This window comes from Sarcophilus harrisii, chromosome 1 (genome assembly GCF_902635505.1).
Source record: "Sarcophilus harrisii chromosome 1, mSarHar1.11, whole genome shotgun sequence".
Classification (NCBI taxonomy): domain Eukaryota; kingdom Metazoa; phylum Chordata; class Mammalia; order Dasyuromorphia; family Dasyuridae; genus Sarcophilus; species Sarcophilus harrisii.
Window position 1 is genome coordinate 87,951,294 of NC_045426.1, and position 20,522 is coordinate 87,971,815.

General features: G+C 40.9%; 1 protein-coding gene across 12 annotated transcripts in view; it reads right to left on the reverse strand.

Moving 5' to 3' along the window:
• Positions 1-20,522, reverse strand: part of OBSCN (obscurin, cytoskeletal calmodulin and titin-interacting RhoGEF) — a 324,327-nt gene that overhangs the window by 107,926 nt on the left and 195,879 nt on the right. For all 12 annotated transcript variants that reach the window (XM_031960192.1, XM_031960208.1, XM_031960173.1 and 9 more), the window contains 6 exons: positions 13,647-13,919; positions 12,443-12,715; positions 9,528-9,815; positions 7,547-7,813; positions 1,615-2,910; positions 658-936 (listed from right to left, as the gene is read on the reverse strand). In XM_031960192.1, coding sequence (XP_031816052.1) covers positions 658-936; positions 1,615-2,910; positions 7,547-7,813; positions 9,528-9,815; positions 12,443-12,715; positions 13,647-13,919 — 2,676 coding nt within the window. The remainder of the gene's footprint in view (positions 1-657; positions 937-1,614; positions 2,911-7,546; positions 7,814-9,527; positions 9,816-12,442; positions 12,716-13,646; positions 13,920-20,522) is intronic.

A 20,522-nucleotide genomic window follows, 5' to 3' on the forward strand; every position in this document is an offset into this window, starting at 1 on the left:
CATAATGTAATATATATATATATATGTTACTATATATGTGCTACTATACATGCATGAGCTCTGTATCTACATATATTTATACTATATAGACTATGTAGTTTTTGTATATTTTACATATTTACATTTTATACATTTACATATGGACATGACATATTTATATGTTATATCCCTAAAGTAGAAAATTAGCTTCTTGAAATCAGGAACTATTAATGTTCATGTCTTTGTATTTTCTAGCACAGGGACTTGCACAAAGTAAGCATTTAATAAATACTTGCTGAGTTGAATTAACTTATAATTATAGTCATTGAGAGCACTGGATTTAGAAAATTAGAAAGACTGTGTTTGAATGATGATTTGTTTAATTATTACCTAAGTGACTTTGAGAAAGGTCACTTGCTCTACCTGTTCAACAGTGGGAATTGGACTTGAAGATCTCCGAGGTTGCTGCCAGCTCTAAATCATATGAAACCTTCATTTAATGAACAATGGAGGGGACAAGGCATCTTCCTAATAGTCTAACTTCGTCCCAGAGCTTTTCCTTGCAACCTGCTCTATTCTCTTCTTCCGCCTCTAATTTCCTGTGTCCTGATAGCACTCCACGCTCCCTTTTTTGGCTCCCCTCCTCACCCTCCACCCCACCCCTACTCAACGACTCACAGTCTACACGGAGTTCCGCCTTGGTAGAAGAGACGCCCATGCTGTTCTCAGCCAGACAGCGGTAGACACCCATGTCGGCAGGTACCACAGCCGTGATGATCAGCTGGTGGCCACCCTGCTGGTCCTCGTTGATCATGTAGTGGTCATCCTCTTCTAGCACCTTGCCATCTTTGAACCAGCGCACACTGGGCACAGGTTGGCCAGCCACCACACAGTCAAAGCTGACGGGGTAGCCATCCTGCACCTCTTGGTTCTGTAACTCCGTCAGGAACATAGGAGCTGAGCAGAGGAGGAAGGGGACAGATTAAGGGTAAGGGTATGATTCCCATGAGCTCTCCCTCTACCCCAACAAGGCCACTTGAATTTTATAGCTCAATGCAACTAACATTTATTAAGTATCTGCTAAATGCAGTGTATTAACACAAAGTCTCTACCTTCTTGGAGTCCATGGTCTAGTTATTTATATACTATGTATATAAAATATATTTTATTATATACTATGTATTATTTATTATATACTATGTATAAATCATACTCTATTATGAGTATAACTATACAACACTATTACATAAGTGCATCAGAATGGGGAAAAGCAAGCACTAAGTGAGGTACTGAGATAGAAAGGACAGAGAATCGGGGAGAGCACATTGTATCTTGCCTCTTTGTGGTTCTGAGCTCTAAGAACAGAATAAGAGAACACATGTCCTTAACATGATCGGGGCTGCAAAGCCCTGAATTCAAGAAGGGATTGTTTCAGGGCCTTGATGGGTCCAGAATTTCAGGGGAGCACAGTAGCCATCTCAGTCTTCTGGACCATTGTTGATGGGAAGAATGCTTGGGCAGGATCTGGGAAACACTGGGGAGAACAGACTTCATTAATCTGGCCAGTTCTTGGGTGAGCTTTGGTTGGAGAGGAGGCCCCTGGCCACTGAGGCAGGACCTTCCCCAGCTACCCACCTGTGTCCGAGGTCAGCAGCGTCGAGGGGTGCTCCTTGGGAGCCGCAGGGTAGGCAAGCTGGCTGGCTGGGGCTTGGGCCACCTTCATGATGCGCATCTCCACCTTGTGGGGCCCCTGCTCCAGGATGTTGATTTCCACCAGGATGCCTAGGGTGGCAAACATCTCTTGGAAGCGGGTGGTCGCCTGGCGGGCCTCAGTGGCAGTCTCAAACCGAATGTAGATGTAGCGGTCATCCTCCCGGTAGGTTTGTCGGTCGCTGGGCTCCTCCAACTCCACGCTGCCCTCCTCTGCACTGAAGAACAGCTCCTCATCGGACACTTCCGAGGCGGCCTTGGTCCGGAACAGGCGGTGGAGTCTCCGGGCAGCCTGGCGGAAAGCGTCGTCCACCTCACTGCCCGATGAGCTCTCTGCCTCACTCTCGGCTCCGCTGGTCACGGCGGCCCCTGTCACGCTCACCTGGGCGCTGTGGGAGATGCGGCCGAACTTGTTGGTCACCTGGCAGGTGTAGCGGCCGGCGTCCCGGGCCTCCAGGCCAGTGACCAGCAGGGAGCAGGTGCCATCCCCATAGCTATCTATGTGGTAGTGCCGGCCATCCGTCAGCTCGACTCCATCCTTGAGCCAGCAGGTCCTCATGTCCGTCTTGCTGACAGCCACACACTCTAGGTGCAGGGAGCCTCCTGCCTCCACCACGACGTCCCTGAAAGTGTCCCGGAAGCTGGGCCCCTCGTGCTGCTTCATCTCCTTTCTCACCTTGTAACCCTTGAACGCGGCCTGTATCTTTATGGCAGCCTTGTCCATGGATGGGTCCTCCAGGATCTCCGTAGTCAGGTCGCCGGGCAGCCCAGGGGTGACCACGGGCTCAGCCCCCGCCTGCTGCCACGGTTTCCCAAGCTTGCTTGCAGCGGCAGCGCCTGGGACCTGGGCCTTGTCCCTGGGCTTTCCTGCCTTCTTGAGGTAGCTGACAAGGGATGGCGTGCCAGCCCGGGACTCGTCATCAGAACTGGTGTGTGAGAGGTCAGCTTCGCCAGTGCGGGCCAGCTCATCGGGAGTAGAGTAGCCCTCGGAGAAATCCTGGACGGCTTCCTCCACTTCTCGCCGGAGCCTCTGCAGCCGCTCGTCCTCCTCAGGCAGCTCACTGATGGAGTCCAGAGTGGGCTCCCGGCTCATGCGGCGCTTTTTGGCAAGAGCTTCCCACAGCAGGTGCAGGTCACCTTCCTGGGCTGCTTCTGGGGGCAAGCTGGGCTGGGCAAGGCCGTCGGTCAGGGCTTCTGCCTCTGGGCTCTGCAACACAGCCACTGGGGAGAACAAGCACCGGGAGAGGGGAGTCACTCAATGGGGAAGCCCTCAGCAAAAGCGTCCTAGCGCATGAGGTACCGTGCCTACAATTCAGCAGTTCCTCCTCTTGGGAAACTACCCAAATTGTGGGACCAATGGGAGAATATACCTTGTTACTTGGGGATCATGTTCTATTTTTCTTTTGGGGTCTCTCATAACACCCAGCATAGTCTTGCACTCAGCAAAACTTGGTCAAAATGAATATATAGATAGGACAGCATTACCTATTTACTGAGCAGGTAGATTTTTTTTTAATTTCATAAGCTTTTAAAGTGTAATTCCATGCACTTTTAAATCTGCATATAGATTTTTTTGGGGGGGCTGAGGCAATTGGGGTTAAGTGACTTGCCCAAGATCACACAGCTAGGAAGTGTTAAGTATCTGAGGCCAGATTTGAACTCAAGTCCTAGCTACCCCTTTATATAGATTTTAAGTAAAACACTATGTTTAATGCTAGAGGTTATATACAGTTATCCTTTCCATATCATGGGGTTAGTGGTGTGGTATCTCTGCAATCCAAAAAAATCTGTGTAAAATTTTTGGGTCCTCTCTTTGTATCACAGAAATTTGAATTTTTTCTTTTATGGGGTATTTATATGACCACATTGTGAAATTTGAGTATATTTAGAAATTAAAATATAAAATTTATAATGCAATAAATATATTTTATGCACTTCTAAATTTCTAAACTTTTTCCATGTCATCTTCTGGCCTTTGCATATCATCTGTAGAGCTTCTGCAAAATTTCCGTTCCCCCCCCCCCCCCCCCCCCCCCCCCGCCAAATCCCATTTAATTTTTTATGCTGACCTGCAATATATCAAAACTGTGATGGAGAAAGTTGCAATGTAGAAGGGATAATTTGTATAATTTAGACCTGACAGGATCCTGATCTCAAGTAGTTTACAGTTGAAAAGAGGGAATAAGACATTCAATTTAAAGTCAACAAGCACTTATCAAGTGTCTACTGTACAAAGCCCTCTGCTGGAGATGGGAGAAGCTCATTTTAGATGTAGCATGACCTATACCCTCCCAGCTCAGTCTAATGGAATATGTTATGTAAATAGAAAACTTTTTTCAAAAAGGTGCATGTTAATTACACCAAAAAAGTCAAACCAAATGCTATTTGAAGTTCTAGGCTGGCAAAAGTCATGGCCAGTGAGTGGGAGAATGGGGAGAGGTACATTAGTACAGACTTCTTGGAGGATGTAGCATTTGTGCTACACTTGAAAGGCTTTAATGTTCAACAGAAGAAGAGGAAGGGATTCCAGATATAGAGAACAAAGTGAACAAAGTCAGGGAAGGTGCAGCCATGTGGGTACCATGCATTCCAGTCCAGCTGGGATGGAGAGTATTGCATAAATGTCTCTTCTCAAATTTTCTGGGAATCTTTATCTGGCTCACTTCTTTGTTCCTATCCCATTAACATTGTATTATACTTTCTCATATATTTCCCCTAATAAATTACAAACTACTCAAAAGCAGGAACTGCCATTATCCCATTTTTGTATATCTTGTGACTAGCACAGTACTTTATCTCCATATAATAATTGATTAATAAGTATTTTTATTAAATTGAATTGAATAGCGTTGGATGAGTAAAGTGGTACCAGATTGGGAAGGGGCTTAAAGATGAGGTTAAAGAGTGTGAATCTTAGCTAGAAAGCCATAAGGAGCCACTGAAGGGTCTTGATCAGCAAGGATGTGACCAGATTTATGCAGAATGAAGATACGTTTGGCAGTAAGAATGTCAGAAATTAAAGCTTCTGAAGGAGAGGTTCTTGAATTACAACTGAAAAGGGGGCAAAGCTATGGACCTTCACAATGTAGTACTCTTAAGAATCCACCAGTGGGGCAGGTAGGTCAGACAGTAGATAGAAGGCTGGGTCTGGAGTCAGGAAGTTTTAATGTGGCTTCAGACATTTATAAGCTATATGACCTCAGGCAAGTCATTTAATCTTATTCTGACTCAGTTTCTTCATTTATAAAATGGGGATAATAATAGTATTTATTTCTCAGGGTTGTTGTGAGGATCAAATGAGGTAATATTTATAAAAGAACTTAGCAAGGTGCCTGGCACATTATAAATGCTTATTTCCTTCCCTTCTCCTAAGTTCCCTATTTCCATGAAGGCTATCACCATGATCCAGTTAGTTTCTTCATCTAAGGATCATCTTTGATTCTTCTCTCTCACTCATTTTTCATAAAAAATCAATTGCCAAATTTTGTCAACTCAACCTTTTTCAACATGTCTTAGAACTCTCCCCTTTTCTCTACTCTCAGCACAACCACTTTAGTTTGGGACCTCATTATCTCCAACTAGAACTACAGAAATAGCTTCTTAATTGGTCTCTCTTCGTTCAGTCTTGCATCTTTTATATCTCACTTCCATAAACCTGCCTGATTGATATTCCAAAAGCATACGTATGTTTGACCATGTCACTTTTCTGCTCAAGAAGCGGTGGCTCCCCATTGCCTTTGGGTTAAATTACAGTCTCTTCTAGTTGGCATTTGAAACCCTTCATCATTTAGTTCTAGCCATGGTTTCCAGGCATATTGATTGCACACTGTTCTTCTTCATAGACCCTTCCTTCCAGCCAAACCTGACAATGTGTTCCCTGCACAGTAGATTTCATCTCCTCTGTGCCTCTGAAGAGACTAGATTCATTCTCCCTTTCTTTCAAACTCCAAACTTGCTTCATGTTTCAGTTCAAGCTCCTTCAAGAGATCTTTATTGATTTTCCCTGCTATTAGTGTCTCTCCAATTACTGAGTATTCGTCCTGCATCTATTGTTTATTTTAGTTATCTGTGAATATGCTGTATCTATAGGTAATCTGTGGAATTCCATCCCTTACAAAAATCAATTTCTTCAGTGGCAGAAACTTTTCTCAGTTTTTTATTTTTATCATCAGTGCCTAGAAAGGCCTGGCACAGATTAGGCACTTCTAAATTTCTGAATTTAGAAATTCAGATTTCTTTTTTTTTTTTTTTTTTTTTGCTGAAGCAATTGGAGTTAAGTGACTTGCCTAGTCACATAGCCAGGAAGTGTTAAGTGTCTGAGGCCAGATGTGAATTCAGGTCCTCCTGACTGTAATGAATCTGAGGAAGCTTCCTGGAGGAGATGTTCTAAAGCTATCAATGAAAAGAGGGCAAAGCTATGGACCTTCACAATGTGTCATTCTTAAGAATCCACCAGTGGGGCAGGTAAATCACATAGTAGTTAGAAGTCTGGGTCTGCAGTCAGGAAGATCTGAGTTTTAATATGGCCTCAGAGCTGGTGCTCTATCCATTATACCAACTAGCTGCCCCAATAAATGCTTTTTAATTGCTAGATTATGCCTCAGTATGGTGTGGAGGTGATCTTAGCTTCTTGAAACAATGCCAGAAGGGCATTTTCCAGATAAGGTAGATACTTTATTGGACAAGGCACCAAATGTTATTCTAATGATAGACGGATTCTGCTATTCCAGGAAAAACTTAGCTAAGAACAAATTGGCACATCACCATGAATTCGGCTGTTCACTTGTTGAGGAATTCTTTGGCTATAAGAACTCATGAATTAAAAAAAATTTGAATCTGATCCCTCTGACTCAAGAGCCACAAACCTTGGGAGAAGCAGAAGAAACATAGAGATTGGACTCAGGGGACATTGGTGGAGGACAAAGGAGGCAGAGATAATTTGATAGGATGGGAAGACTCATGGTCTGAGGGGCAGGAGAACTGGTTTTTAGTTCCAATTCTCTTGCCGACACATTAGGCAGGTTACTTGGACTTTGGATATTCAGCTCCTCCATCTGTAAAATAGGATCACTAATCACAGACTCACAGCTATCTCACAGACAACTAGTGAAGATTAATACGGATTATATTGGGCAGAGATTAACAACCTCATGTTATAGATGAATAACACTGAGTCACAGAGAAATTACTTGTTCACAAAGTAACATACTAAGTGGAAGAAATAGGACTAAAAGTTATGTCTTTGGATGTTCTCCCCCCTAAGTTATGCTGTCCAGCTCAGCTGTCATCTATTCATCAATCTTTTTCTGCTCTTCCTCAAATAGAATTGATTTCTTCCCACATTGTCTTTCGATATATTTTCACATTCCTTGCACCGTTGTAATTTTTGTTCATATCTTCTCTACTCTATTGGGCCATGATCCCATTGAAAGCAGGGACCATGTCAACTTCTTTGTATCTTCCCCAGCTCTTATCATGGTGTTTTGTACATAATGATGAAGGAAGGGACTAGGAATTTATCAGGTACTTACTATATGCCAGGAATTGTGTTAAATACTTTAAGAATATCACCTAATTTGATGTTCATAACAACTCTGGGAGTTGGATGCTATTTAACAGATGCCCAGTGAATATGTGTTGAATACAAGAGTGAATGAAGGAATTCATAACTGAATGAATGGACAAATGAATGAATAAATACATGAAAGAATACAAGTGCATTCAAATGAATGAATGAGTAGATTACCAAATGCCTGAATGAGCAAATGAATGACTGGATAAATTTCCTGCATGCTTCTATAATGTTCAACCTGCTTTTGTTTGCCTTCTCCCTCCCCACCCCCACTCCCAGATATACCTTCAAAAGATGCAGTGGCAGGGGCTTTGCTACTGGTGGAGCTACAAGTGTAGGAGCCTTGGTCATCAGGTCGGAAACCATGGATCACTAGCGTTTGCTTCTTGCCTTTGGAGATGAGCTCATAGCGGCCCCCAGGCTGAATCAGTTCATTCCCTTTCTTCCAGGTTATTTCCTGGATCTCACCTGCTACCTCACATTCCAGGCAAGCTTCCTCACCGACCACCACCAACTTGCTTATGGAGGCTGAGGCGACTGCCTCTAAAGGCTCTGCAAGGAGACATAATCAGTGGTGTTGATACTATGAATAATGATCCTGGGAGCTTAAGTCATGTGGGAAGGATCACAGGCTCTCAAATAGTGCTAAACAGACATTGGCTTTCCCATCTATGAAAGAATTAATATAGTATGAGTTTTTACCTAGATCCTTGAAATATGGTGAAGAATAAATATCAAGAGGAATGGCCTATTAAGTATTTGGGGCACACATGGATTGGGGAATACTTCCCTCCCTATGGCAATCATTTCTGTCCTTCACTGGCTCATACCACTGGATGGTAAGATCACCCACTAAACTATTCTGATCAGGTGGCCATTTCTTATCTTCTACCCTACCAAGGTGGCTGGAGGAGGACTACATAATCTTTGGAGACAGGCTATCTCCTCCCCTAGCATGGCTACGCCTGGCATTTGGGTTTTCCTCTGTCCATCCCTCAACTGAATGTACCCCAGGTACATTTTTTTTCACATGTATGTTTTCTCAAGACTGACCTGAGGGTAAAGGCTGTATAAGGTTATGAGAACATTGAATTTAGACTCAGAAGAGACTTTAGAGATTGTTTAGCTCAGGGCTTCTTAAACTTTTTTGACTTGTCATCCCTTTTGGCTTGAGAAATTTTTACATGACCCTGGGTAAATAGGTAAACACCTATGTAGATATACAAATCAAAAATTTGCTGATAATAGGTTATAATGTCATAATCATCACATTCAGTTATGAGACCTTATAGGGGATCAAAACTAAGAAACTTTAGCCTAGCCTAACTCTCTAATTTTGTAAAGGAGTAAAATAAAGCTCAAAGAAGAGAATGACCTACCTAAAGTCAAAAGCAGATGGTGGCAGATCTAGGAGCCTTTTAAACTTCAAACCCAATACTGTTTCCACTCTATCACTCAGTATCCCCACTGTAGTGAGGAGAAATGTGCCATTTCCCTCAAGAGAGGGCCATTCTGAGGGTGGGGATCAAGCATCCTTCTCAAACTCTTCTTCAAAACTCTAGCTCCAAAAACATTTTCTTCCTTATTGCTGAACCAAAGCGTGGTCTGATCAGTTTATAGGATTCTGACTATGGCACCAAGAATAAGACAGGAAAGCAAGATACCCAGTGTATTCTACTCAACATGCTCCAAAGTAGAAACCAGGGGGCATTTTGGAATCTTGGATATATGAAGGGCTTTGAGATCATCAGGAAGCAAGAGACTGGTCAAAAATCAAAGTCTTCCCATAAGACCCCAAAAGACTAAGTCTAGAAGGAGCAGTGAGGAATTATCATTCCGTCAAAGTAAGGGATTATTGTTATTTCCATTTTATGGATGAGATAACTGAGTTTACATTGCAAGTATATGGGATTTAAACTGGGGCAGAATTGGAATTTAATAGCATACTGGACCCAGAGTCAGGAAGATTCATCTTCCTGAGTTCAAATCTGACCTGAAACACTTTTTAGCAATGTGACTCCTAGGCAAGTCACTTAACCCTTTTTGATTCAGTTTCCTCATCTGTAAAATAAACCGGAAAAGGAAAAACTACCCTAGTGTCTTTGCCAAGAAAACCCCCAAAGGGAGGTCACGAAGAGTTGGATATAATTAAAAAACAACTAAACAAGAACAATACAATTGGTGTAAAGAAGAAAGAGGACAAATAGAAGGACAGAGAGGAAAAAGGGGGAAGGAGGAGGATAGAAGGCAGATGAAGGTCACTCACCAAGCTTCACCGTCTGAGGCAGGTGCACAGGCTCTCCTGCACCCACGTGACCTACAGCTGCAATTCGGAAGCGGTAGGGCTCCCCAGGGATCAGGTCGCTCACTACACACTCGGTGCCTGGGACCAAGTCTTTGTGGCAAAGTTGCCATTCACCTGTTGCTGTCTTCATTTCCACCCTGTACCCAAGCAAGCCAGCACCACCATCACTCGCTGGAGCTGCCCATGACAAAGTTACTGAGCGACCACTCTGTTTTACAACCTCAGCATCTTCAGGAGGGTCAGGGAGACCTAGAGGTGACAGAGAAGAGCATGTAAAGTAGGTCATCTGCAAGGCTGGGTGCCTAGGGAATCTGAGGGAGGTTCAAAGCAGAATCTTTTATAGTGTTCCTCTTTGCTCATTTTCAGTCTTATCCTGAGTTTTTTGGGAATTTTCTTGGCAAAGCCACTGAAGTGCTTTGCTATTTCCTTTTCTAATTCATTTTTACAGATGAGAAAACTGAGACCACTTGCCCAGGGTTAGACATCCTGTAAGGATCTGGGGCCAGATTTGAGTCTTCCTGATTCCAGACCTGGCACTCTATCCTGTGCACCATCTGGCTGCCCTACAGCAAGGCCCCACAAAAAGGCCATGGCTCTGGAATCAGGTTCAGGTATCTGCTCTGCCACTTAGTGATTTAATTTAGACAACTAATTCATTTTGTCTTCCATCTGTATGGTGATGACAATAATCAGAGCTAATTCACAGAGTGGTGACAATATGTACCAAGGGTTTCTTAAGTCACAAAGGCTATATAAATGTGAACTATCATTTTTACTTCACTATCAAGCTATTTTTCTGGTGATTGGAAAGAAATTTTAATTAAAGAAAACTTGATAACTCAGAAATCTGACTGAGGTACCATTTCTACAGGTATTCCACTACAATCTGGCATTGATAGGGGCCTTGTGAGAAGGGTTTAGACATATGGGGTGGCTATGAGGGGAGAGAAACTGAAAGAAAATGGAAAGGAATACGCATTTGTATGGTGCCTATTATGTAGTACACAATTTACAAAGATTATCTTATCTGATTCTCATAACAATCTTGTGAAGTGAGTTCTATTATTATTCCCATTTTATATTTGAGAAACTGAGGCAGACAGTACTCAAGTGAGAGGAAGGCAGGAAGAAAGGAAGGGAGAAGGAAGAAGGGAGAAAGGAAGGGAAGAAGAAAAGAAGGGAGGAAGGAAGAAAAGAAGAGAGGAAGGAAGGAAGAAATGGAGGGAGGATAAAAGGGAGGGAAGGAGGGAAGGAAGAAGGAAGAAAGGAAGAAGGGAGGAAGGAAGGGAGGAAGAAAAGAAAAAAGGAAGGGAGGGAGGGAGGGATGATGTATGAATTTATTAAGCAACTACTATGTGCCAGAAGCTGTGTTAAGAAATTTACAAATATCATGTCATCTGAGGTACTCCAAGTAGAAAGACTGAATGACTACTTACTTATATTATAATGGATTTCTAAAATGGTATAGAAAGGGATACTAATTAATGCTTGTTGACTGACTGACTGAAATCAAAGCTGAAGATTGCTATTCATATCTGAAAACTTGGACTTAGAAATTGGATATGCCTTGAGTTAATAAATCCTATCATTCTCAAGAACACTTTAATTTATTAAATACTGGAATTCTCATTAATACTTCTCTATCACCTACTAGTGAATTGACATTGCATAAATCGCTTCCTTTCTCAGACTCGGTGTCCTTACCTCCCCAAATAAGGGAGTTGGCCTAGTTTTAGGATTCTTAACTTGGGATCCATGAACTTGTTTTAAAAATATTTTGATAATTATATTTCAATGTAGTAGCTGATTACTTTTATAATCCTATATATTTAATTTTATGCATTTGAAAACATGATTCTGAGAAGTAGTGCATAAGCTTCACCAGACACTGCCTAATGGATTCATAACAAAAAAAGTTAAGAACTTTTTGGTTGAGAGGATCACCAAAGCCACAATGGCAATTCAAAAAGTCCATTTGCTATGTTCTAATGTCTCTTCTGGTTCTAACATTTCACAGACAAATAATTTTTCTTTCAGTTCTTACATTCTGTGTTCTATGGAGCCTCCCAGTTTTAATATTTTTTGATTATGTAGCTTGATAGGAATTGATCTACAAGTAGTACCAGACTCATAATTGTGCAGCTGGGTATGAATAAAGCAGATTAAACTGGTTTTGTATTCTTACTAAAAATATAAATTTCAATAGCTAACAATCTGTGTACTGTGTCATTATTATAAATAAAAATACCTGCTGTCCATAACATATGGATTTTCATTCCCTTGAACATATGAATTTTCAGATTACTTAGTCTGTTATTATAAACTGTGAATTCCTTGCTTGGAAAGGACTTGGAAATTAATTTAGTCCAAACTTCCCAAAGGCCTGTTAAATCCTCACTAGGAAAACTTTCCTGTATTCTTCATTATGATAAAAGATCAGTGATCTCTAGAGTTTTCATGCTTCAATTAGCTCATAGTCTGGGCTTAGTACCTCAGGAAGGAAGGAGTAAATATCCTGTTCCTAGAAGTCTCCAAGCAGAGAGGCTGAATGACCACTTATATTATAGTGGATTTCTAAGGTGGTATAGAAAGGAATGCTAATCCAGGTGGGCCCTAAACTCAATGTCCTCTGAGGTCCAGTCTAGCTGTAAGCTTCTATGACTATAAACCAAATGTGCGGCCTGGGTAATTATAGAGTCCTCCATCAGCTCCAAGTCTCTAAGCCAAGGGAGTATGCTTATTGGTTAGGAAAGCCATATAGATTATTGCTCAGATTCAGGTTGGATTAGGTGATTTTTGAGGTCCCTTCCAATTCTATGGTCTTGTTTTGTTCACCATGACTGCATTTTCCCTAAATTCTTCCTTCTCCCACTTACTGATCACAGACAGCTTGGCTGAGGAAACAGCATCTCTTGCCGCGAAGGTCACCTCCCCAGCATGGTGTGGCTGGGCATTCCTGAGGAGCAAAACATGGCGGCAGCCATCAACTTGGATTGTCCAGTCCTTATCTGGCTGAATTTCGGTGCCATTGATGTACCAGGTCACCTCATTGACAGGGACTGTCTCACTGAGCATGCAGCCAAAGGTGGCTTTGCTGCCAACCTTGACCTCCAAATCGAGCAAAGACTCCAGGAATTCCAGACGCCAGCCTAGGGTGAAAATATGCTTTTAGGTGATGCTGGTATGAGCAGAACTGGTTGACATCCAACCCTAGGGCTCCACATGGAACTTTAGAGCTCAGGTGAGGTAGCTGGGCAGGAGAAGTCTGTATGTGTGTTCTTTTGGGCCCTGAGGGTATTTCTCCTAGAAGAGAGACTCCTAGAAGGCAGTCCTGGGATTGGAAAAGAATCTAGCCCAATTCAATGAAGCTTCAAGAAATTGTGCCCATATTGTGATTGAGTAAGACTATATGGCCAGCTGGGTTATGTTTGCTGGGAGGGGAATGTCTCTGAGGCCAGATTGTGTATGTTTGCATTTTAGTAGAATCTGTCTGTGAAGTTAATTGGTGTGAATTTTTTGGATTGGGTATGTCTGCACAGATTGTTGGTGTGTGAATATTGGTATTAGGTATATAAATATGTTTGTACTGGGTGTGTCTGTGTGTCTAGCTGGTTCGTCCATATTAAGAATTTGTATCTGAATTACCTGCCGCTGAGTGGGCTGGTAACAATGATTTGGTGCATGAACCACCTAAACTATCTTTTCCATCAGCCAATTACAACTACCCCAAAGAGCCAAGATCATAAATATCACAATGCAGAGAAAATCACTCATGTCTTTTCTATAGTATTAGGACTCCTGATCCGATCTGAGAAGTGGAACTAGGACAGTAATTTAAGGTTGGTCCTGCTTATTTGAAATAGTTTCCTTTCCCTGTATCCCACCCCCTCACCAGGATTGGGTGTATCTCTGCCATGTCATATTTTTAAAAGTAATTCATTCTACAGCCCCTGCCTCTAAGTTAAGTGAAAAGTTTCTCTTCCATTTCTAAACCAACATAAAGGCCCGATCATCACCCCCCATCTTTTCCACTTCCCCTCGCCAAACATCATAGCCGAAATACACCTGCAACATCAATACCTTTGACAGTCAGAAAAGCAGATGTGACCATATCATTGACTAGGAAGGTCACTCGACAGCTGTCCTGGGGAGTCAGGTTCTTTAACAGTAGCAGGTGCCTCCGGCCATTCTCAAAGTAGACCATCTCAATGTTCTCTGAGGTTCTCACAGGCACATCATCCATCAGCCAGCTGTGATTGGCAACCTCTGGCTTGGCCAAATGGCACTCAAACAGGGCTTCTCCTCCTTCCACTGCCTCCACGTTTTCCAAGCCTCGGACAATGGTGTTCTTGGCTGAGAGGAAGGAGACACAATTGGCCAAATGGTGAATTCCTACCTGGCTCATTGGAGGTGTCACATGTCCCAAGTGAACAGTAATGATAACTCTCATTTCAATAGTGATTTGAGATTTATAGATCCCCTTCCTAACAATAATTCTGTGAGGTAGGCTAAGAAGGCATTATTGCCATTTTATGAATGACATGTTTTTCCTGAAAGAATATAAGCTTCTTGAGGTCAGGGACTCCCTCCTACAACTTAATTACAACACTTAATAAATGCTTGTTAATATATTGACTAAGGATACTGAATTTAGAAGACAGACTCTTTGGGAGCAAAGAATGTTTGCTTTTTGGTTTTGTAGCTTCAGAACCTTTCACTTGAATATATTAACTACTTAATGAATATTTACTGGACTGAATTTGTTGTTGAGAGATTAAGTCACTTGCCCAATATCACAAAGCCATCAAAGTTCTCCAAGATTCTTTTCACTATTTCAGATTAGGACTTCCATATTTTAAGGTTCTAAGTTAGCTAATATACACTCCAGAGCTCTAAAACATAAGGTACCTGTAATTACATAATGATGGTTATGTGTAACCTTTCTCCTAACTTTGGTAAAAGTGAGCACATTGAATGATTGCCCAGTTCCTCTGAAGAATATAAGAAAATGTAGATAAGTGTGGAATATATGGTAGAAATGATACTAGACCTGGAGTTAGCAGTCCCTAGTTTTGGATCAATCACTATGTGATCTAAATTACTTAAATGATGAGTTTCAGCTTTGAAACATCTTAAAATTGGGATCATGATGCTCACATGAGAGACTTGCAAGAGATTTTAGAAATTCTATTTCATTCAAATGAGATAGAATTTTACAGAGCAAGAATGTGAGGAGCACAGAGGGGAAGACCAAGAGTATAGCTATAAGGAATATTAGACATCATCTAGTTTAAAGAGTGACTGTGTTTTAGAAGATTAATCTTTCTGAATAAGGAAATAAGCCAGAATATAAGCTACTTGAAGGCAGGGATCATATGTCTTTGTGTCTCCACTGCCTTTCTTTCATGTTATAGTCATTTAATAAATTTAATAAATATTTGTGAATTGAATTGAATTTGTGAATTCAACTAGTTGTTGAAAGATTTAAGGGACTTATGAAAGTCACAAAGAAAACGGCAGTCAGGACTGAAACCCAGATTCTCTGATCTCCAAACCAGTGCTATTTCTTTGCATTACACCAAAAATATCTCTCAGAAAGATGTAGAGCAGGGAGGTGAAGCCAGATCTTTAGACTTCAAGCACGTCTTTGCCATGCCACACACCGATTTCACAGGGCTGTTGTAAATAAAGTCCTTGATAAGCCTTACAGGGGTATGGAACATGAGGCAAGTTGAAGCTTCATGGCAGGAAAATCTTCCTAATAGAGCTATCCTGCAGTTGAATGGGCTGCTTTGCAGTGAGGGGGAAATAGTGGGTAACCCTCATTGGAAGCCTTCAAGCCAAAGCTAGTAAACTGTTTATTAAGTTGATTGCAGGGAGTATTCTTGTTCAAGTATGAATTGAAAAGGTCACTGAAATCCCTTCCCATACTGGAATTCTTTAATTGTTATTAATGGCAGAACTGGTATAGAAGTCCAGGGCCATTTCCACTGTGATGCTTGAGGAACGGAGCTATGGAAGCAGGACTGACTATGAGGGCCAAAGTTCCCTGTCATTTCGTGGAGTCTGCACCACATTTAGTTTTGTATCTATAATACTACTCAGTATGATGCCTTAGACCCAGCACACCAACATCATCATCAGGGTCATTACCATAATTACTAGCATTTATATAGCACTTACTATGTGTCAGCCTAGGTGGCTAGGTGGTACAGGGGATATAGTGTCAGGCTTGGAATCGGGAAGACCTGACTTGAAATCTGGCCTCAGACAAGTAATAGCAGTATAAGCCTGGAAAATCGTTTAATCATGTTTGCCTCAATTTCCTGTTCTGTAAATAAGCTGGAGAACGAAAATGGCAAACTACTGTAGTATCTTTGCCAAGAAAACCCTACATGGGATCACAGAATCAGACATAACAATAACACATGGCTGGCAATTTGCTAAGTGGTTTTATAGATACTATGCCATTTGATCCTCCCCTTGTATTGCATTTAGGAAAGTGAAGCAGGTAGAGGTTAAATAACTTGCTAGGAAGCATCTGAGACTTTAGAGTCTGAATAGTTTGTGTTGGATTAAATAGTCCATTGGATCAGAGTCCCTTTGCAAGCCAGGAGTTAGGATGGAAGGGGAGATTAGGTGGTTTGCTAATGCCACAGGGAGGAGTTGGGGCTTGATCCTGGATGTGAGAAGGAGCTACACACTCTAGACTTTGAGGAAGGGAGTGAAATGGTCAGAGATGTACTTTAAGGATTAATATGGGAAGGATGAGGTAAAACCTGGGATGGCTGGTAGGGCCACTGAGATAAAATGAGCATGAATTGATGAAAGGCATTACTATCTATAGGGAATACATTTTATTTTAAAATACCAGCATCTCCCTTCATACTATTCTAGTATCCATACAGAGAGACCTTGCATTTATTCTTTATCTCTAATTGCTTATTAAATATAATTTCCTAGATGGATTCTGCTGCTACCAGACTTACCTTCCTTGAACAAGTATCTAGTTACATCCTCTCTCTGCTCAAAACTTTTCAATGATTCCTGCTTGTTATCTGACTCATTTTCATACTTCTTAGCCTGGCATTGCAATTTCTTCACAATCTAATGCTACTTTTTCATTTCATACAACACTCCTCCATGACCCCTAGGGTCTAACCAGATTGGATACTCACCAGCTACTGCTAACATCCCACTCTTTGCTGCATCTGTATCTTTGCTCACACTACCCCTTACGTGCAGCATGCTCTCACCCAGCCCCCCATTTTTGGATTCCTATCTGTGCCCAGATGTCACCTCTTCCAGGAAACCTTTGATTGTAGCAGACCTACCCTGGGTTTCATATAGCACTCTGTCTGATCCTTTCTGATGCTGTGATCATGTACCATTGTGTATGAAATTTATTGGAGATTATGTGACATCCTCCCACTAGACTGAATTCCATGAAGATAAAAACTAGGTCTTATCTAAACTTTGTATTTCCCCTAATTTTGGGGACAGTATTTCATACTTTCAAGGAACTTAATTTACAATTTGCCATCAATTTACAATTGATTAAATTTACAAATAACTTCAAAATTTAATCCTAAATCACAATTCTAGAGGATCAGTTTTAAATAAACTCCTAACAGAGAGCAGAGAGGAGAAACTCAGTCTTTATAATGATATTACATATTTGAACTTGGTATGGAAATTTGTTTTGCCTGACTATGTTTATTTCTTAGAAGATTTTTTTCAATCTCCTCAGGGATTGTGCAGCTGGAAGGGAACAAAATATATGCTTGTTAATTGAAGACTATAAATTTAATTAAAATAAAATGAAAGTTTGCTTTTTCATGGAATTCAAAAGGTTTAACTCTTCATGTGTGAAGCACTGTGTTTATGACTCTTAGAAATTGATTTTAGAACTTAAAAGATAGTTTATCATCACAGGGTTAAGAGATGGAAGAAGACCTTAGAGATTATCTTATCCAACCCCCTATTTTTTTCCAGATGAGCCCAAGACTATAAGCCTCAGAGAGAGACTAACACAGTAACTGTCAGAGCTAGGCTGAAAAGATGTTTTCAATGTCTTCAATTATTAAACCCCTTATTCTATTAGGTTATGGGTCTTTTCAAAATCCAAGGGCTGTCAATTTGCTTTGTCTCTGTCCACAGGAAACCAGACTGTCTCGTCAGAGCTAGCTTGTATCAGTCTGTTGGGGACATTACTGTAAGCAACAGCAAAGCCATCAGGGACAGACTAATAACAAGGCAAGAGCAGTAGCATACAGATGAATGGAATATTGACATCTAATGAAAACATCTGTGGGGAATTACATCCAGAAGGAAGCAGAATTTTTATGTAGGACATAGAACTGAGTTTTGCAAGAATAGATTGTTGGTGATTTAGAATGGTCAGAGAATATCCCACAGAGTTAGAATATCAAATTTATGGGATTCCCTGGGAGCTTGATCAATTCAGCAAGCATTGTGTGTTGTGTGTCCTTGGAAGAGTAACTCTGACAGTTACTGTGTAAGTCTCTTTCTGAGGCTTAGTTTTGGGGTTCATCTGGAAGGAGTTACAGAGGTGACTTAGGCAAAGTCCAAAGATATTATCACCATTTGAGAAATAACTCTGAGGAAGTTGTCTCAGGTTTGGTCAGTAAGTGGGTAATAATAATAACAATAATAGTAATGACATCTAACACATATTGTATCTTAGGGGTTACAGAGTGTTGTATAATAGAGTAGTGAATAGAAAACTGGCTTCAAAGCCAGAAAGACTAAGATAAATTGCAGAGCAGGTCCTAACCTGCATGGATAGAGGGGCTTTCATCATCTAGGAATTCTCCATATCAATAGCAACAGAGGAGTTTAGACCTATGTCAAGAACCAATAAAAACACATATGCACACATATGTATGTATGTGTGTGTATCCCCCTTCTCTTTTTAAACCCTTTGTCTTGGTGAGCTTGTCCATCCCCATAACTTCAACTCTTGTCTCAATGCAAATGACTCCTATACATCTGCATTACTATCTCTGAACCCCCTTCTCAAATTCCAGATTGGAAGTTACAATTATCTACTAGACATCTTTATTTGAATGTCTCTAGATCAATATATTTAACACAAACTTCATCTTCTTATCCCTTTATCCTACTTTTTCTGGCTTCTTTATATTAATCAATGGCACCACCAATCCTCCCAGTTGTCCATGCAAAGAATTACAATTGTCTTTGATGCATCCTTTCCCTTAAAATCCAATCAGTCACCAAGTCTCATTGATTCTTTCTTTCCATTCTCTCCACCACCTCCTCCCTGGTTGAGGCTCTCAATATATCTCTTCTTGACTACAGCCCCTGTTACTTTTTCTTACAGAAATTTCTCACTTACATGCCTCCTCCCTCCAATCAGGGATATCATACTTATCTTCTGTCTGCTGTGGCCTGAAGACCTTATTGCCAAAGTTATTGCCAGTTAGCTTTGCCCATCAGTTCCTAATTTGTCTTGATGTATGCTTTCTAAAATATTTTGGTATCTCTAAGAACCCTCCCTTGATGAATCTTGGAGAGAGATTGGGATCTATAATAATGGGTATACTGCACTTGGAGACAGGAGACATGGGTGAAAATCCCAGTTCTCAGCTGCTATGAGAACTAAAAGTAAATCTCCATGAGCCTTTATTTCCTAATCCACAATTTCCTAATCCTTATGCTTTTCACTCATCACTCTGGTCTCAAAGAGCAAGATGTGGTAGATTATTAATTAAAGCCATTTAAATAACCAATCTTTTAGCAAGGATTGATTAATTTTCCTTATACATACAGTTAGTCACTCCTATGTTCAAAATCCTTCCATGGTACCCAGCTGCCTACCAAATAAAGTTCGAACTCTTTTTTTCTTGCATTTAAGACATTTCATAATTAAATGTCAGTTTATCTTTCTAGCTTTGATTAATATCATGTGGGGCAGCTAGGTAACGCAGTGGATAGTGCACCAGCCTTGAAATCAGGAGGACCTGAGTTCAAATGTGATGTCAGCTACTTAATACTTCCTAGCTGTGTGACCCTGGGCAAGTCACTTAACCCCAATTGCCCCAGCAAAAAAACAAAAACAAACAAACAAAAGAATAATATCATGTGCTTTCATACATTCTATATTCTGACTAAATCTGGTGATTCTATACCCTTTGAATATGCTCTATGCTAACCCACCTCCATGCACTTACTCCTACTGTTTCCAGTGCCTTGAATGCCTTTCTAGCCTCATCTTTGAAAGCCCAAACAAAAGGCCATCTCCTTCAGGAAGCCTTCTTACCCTAAGACTTCAACAACACTTTGGTCTTCAGGGAGTTGTGGCAAATGAGTAAACCATACTGACTCCCTTTTGTGACTCAATTCTGGATCTAGCTGAGTTCCCTTTCTATTCTATTCAATTATGGTCTAATCAGATTTCTGTCCTGTGAGAAAATTTTATTCAATTATGAGAATTGTGAAGAAAAACTTTATTACATTGTTTGAACTTAGCCTCACATGGCTGGGAAGCTGGACCATGTCTATCAGATTTGTCTAAAATTAATTCAAGGAGGGATGGAGAGATAGAATTTGGAACTTAAAACTTTAAAAAAATTTTAAAATGTTTTGGTATGTAATGGGGAGAAATAAATAAAAATTATATATTAAGATAAAATTAATCAAAGGAGTTTTCTCCCAATTATACATCTCAATCTATCCCAATTTGTATGCAATTGTCATGTACTGCTTAATAAATCAATATGCTTAGAAACTTGAACCTTCATTTCCTCAGTCATTTCACCCATAACAGTCTGCACTCTTTTCATACACTTATCAGGAAATATTATGTATTACAGCTATCCTTGCATATATCCTTTCTCCTTGGGCGAGAGACAATTATGACTTTCCTTAAGGACCCTTCTTCACTTGAATAGTACTCTTCACATAGTACATACT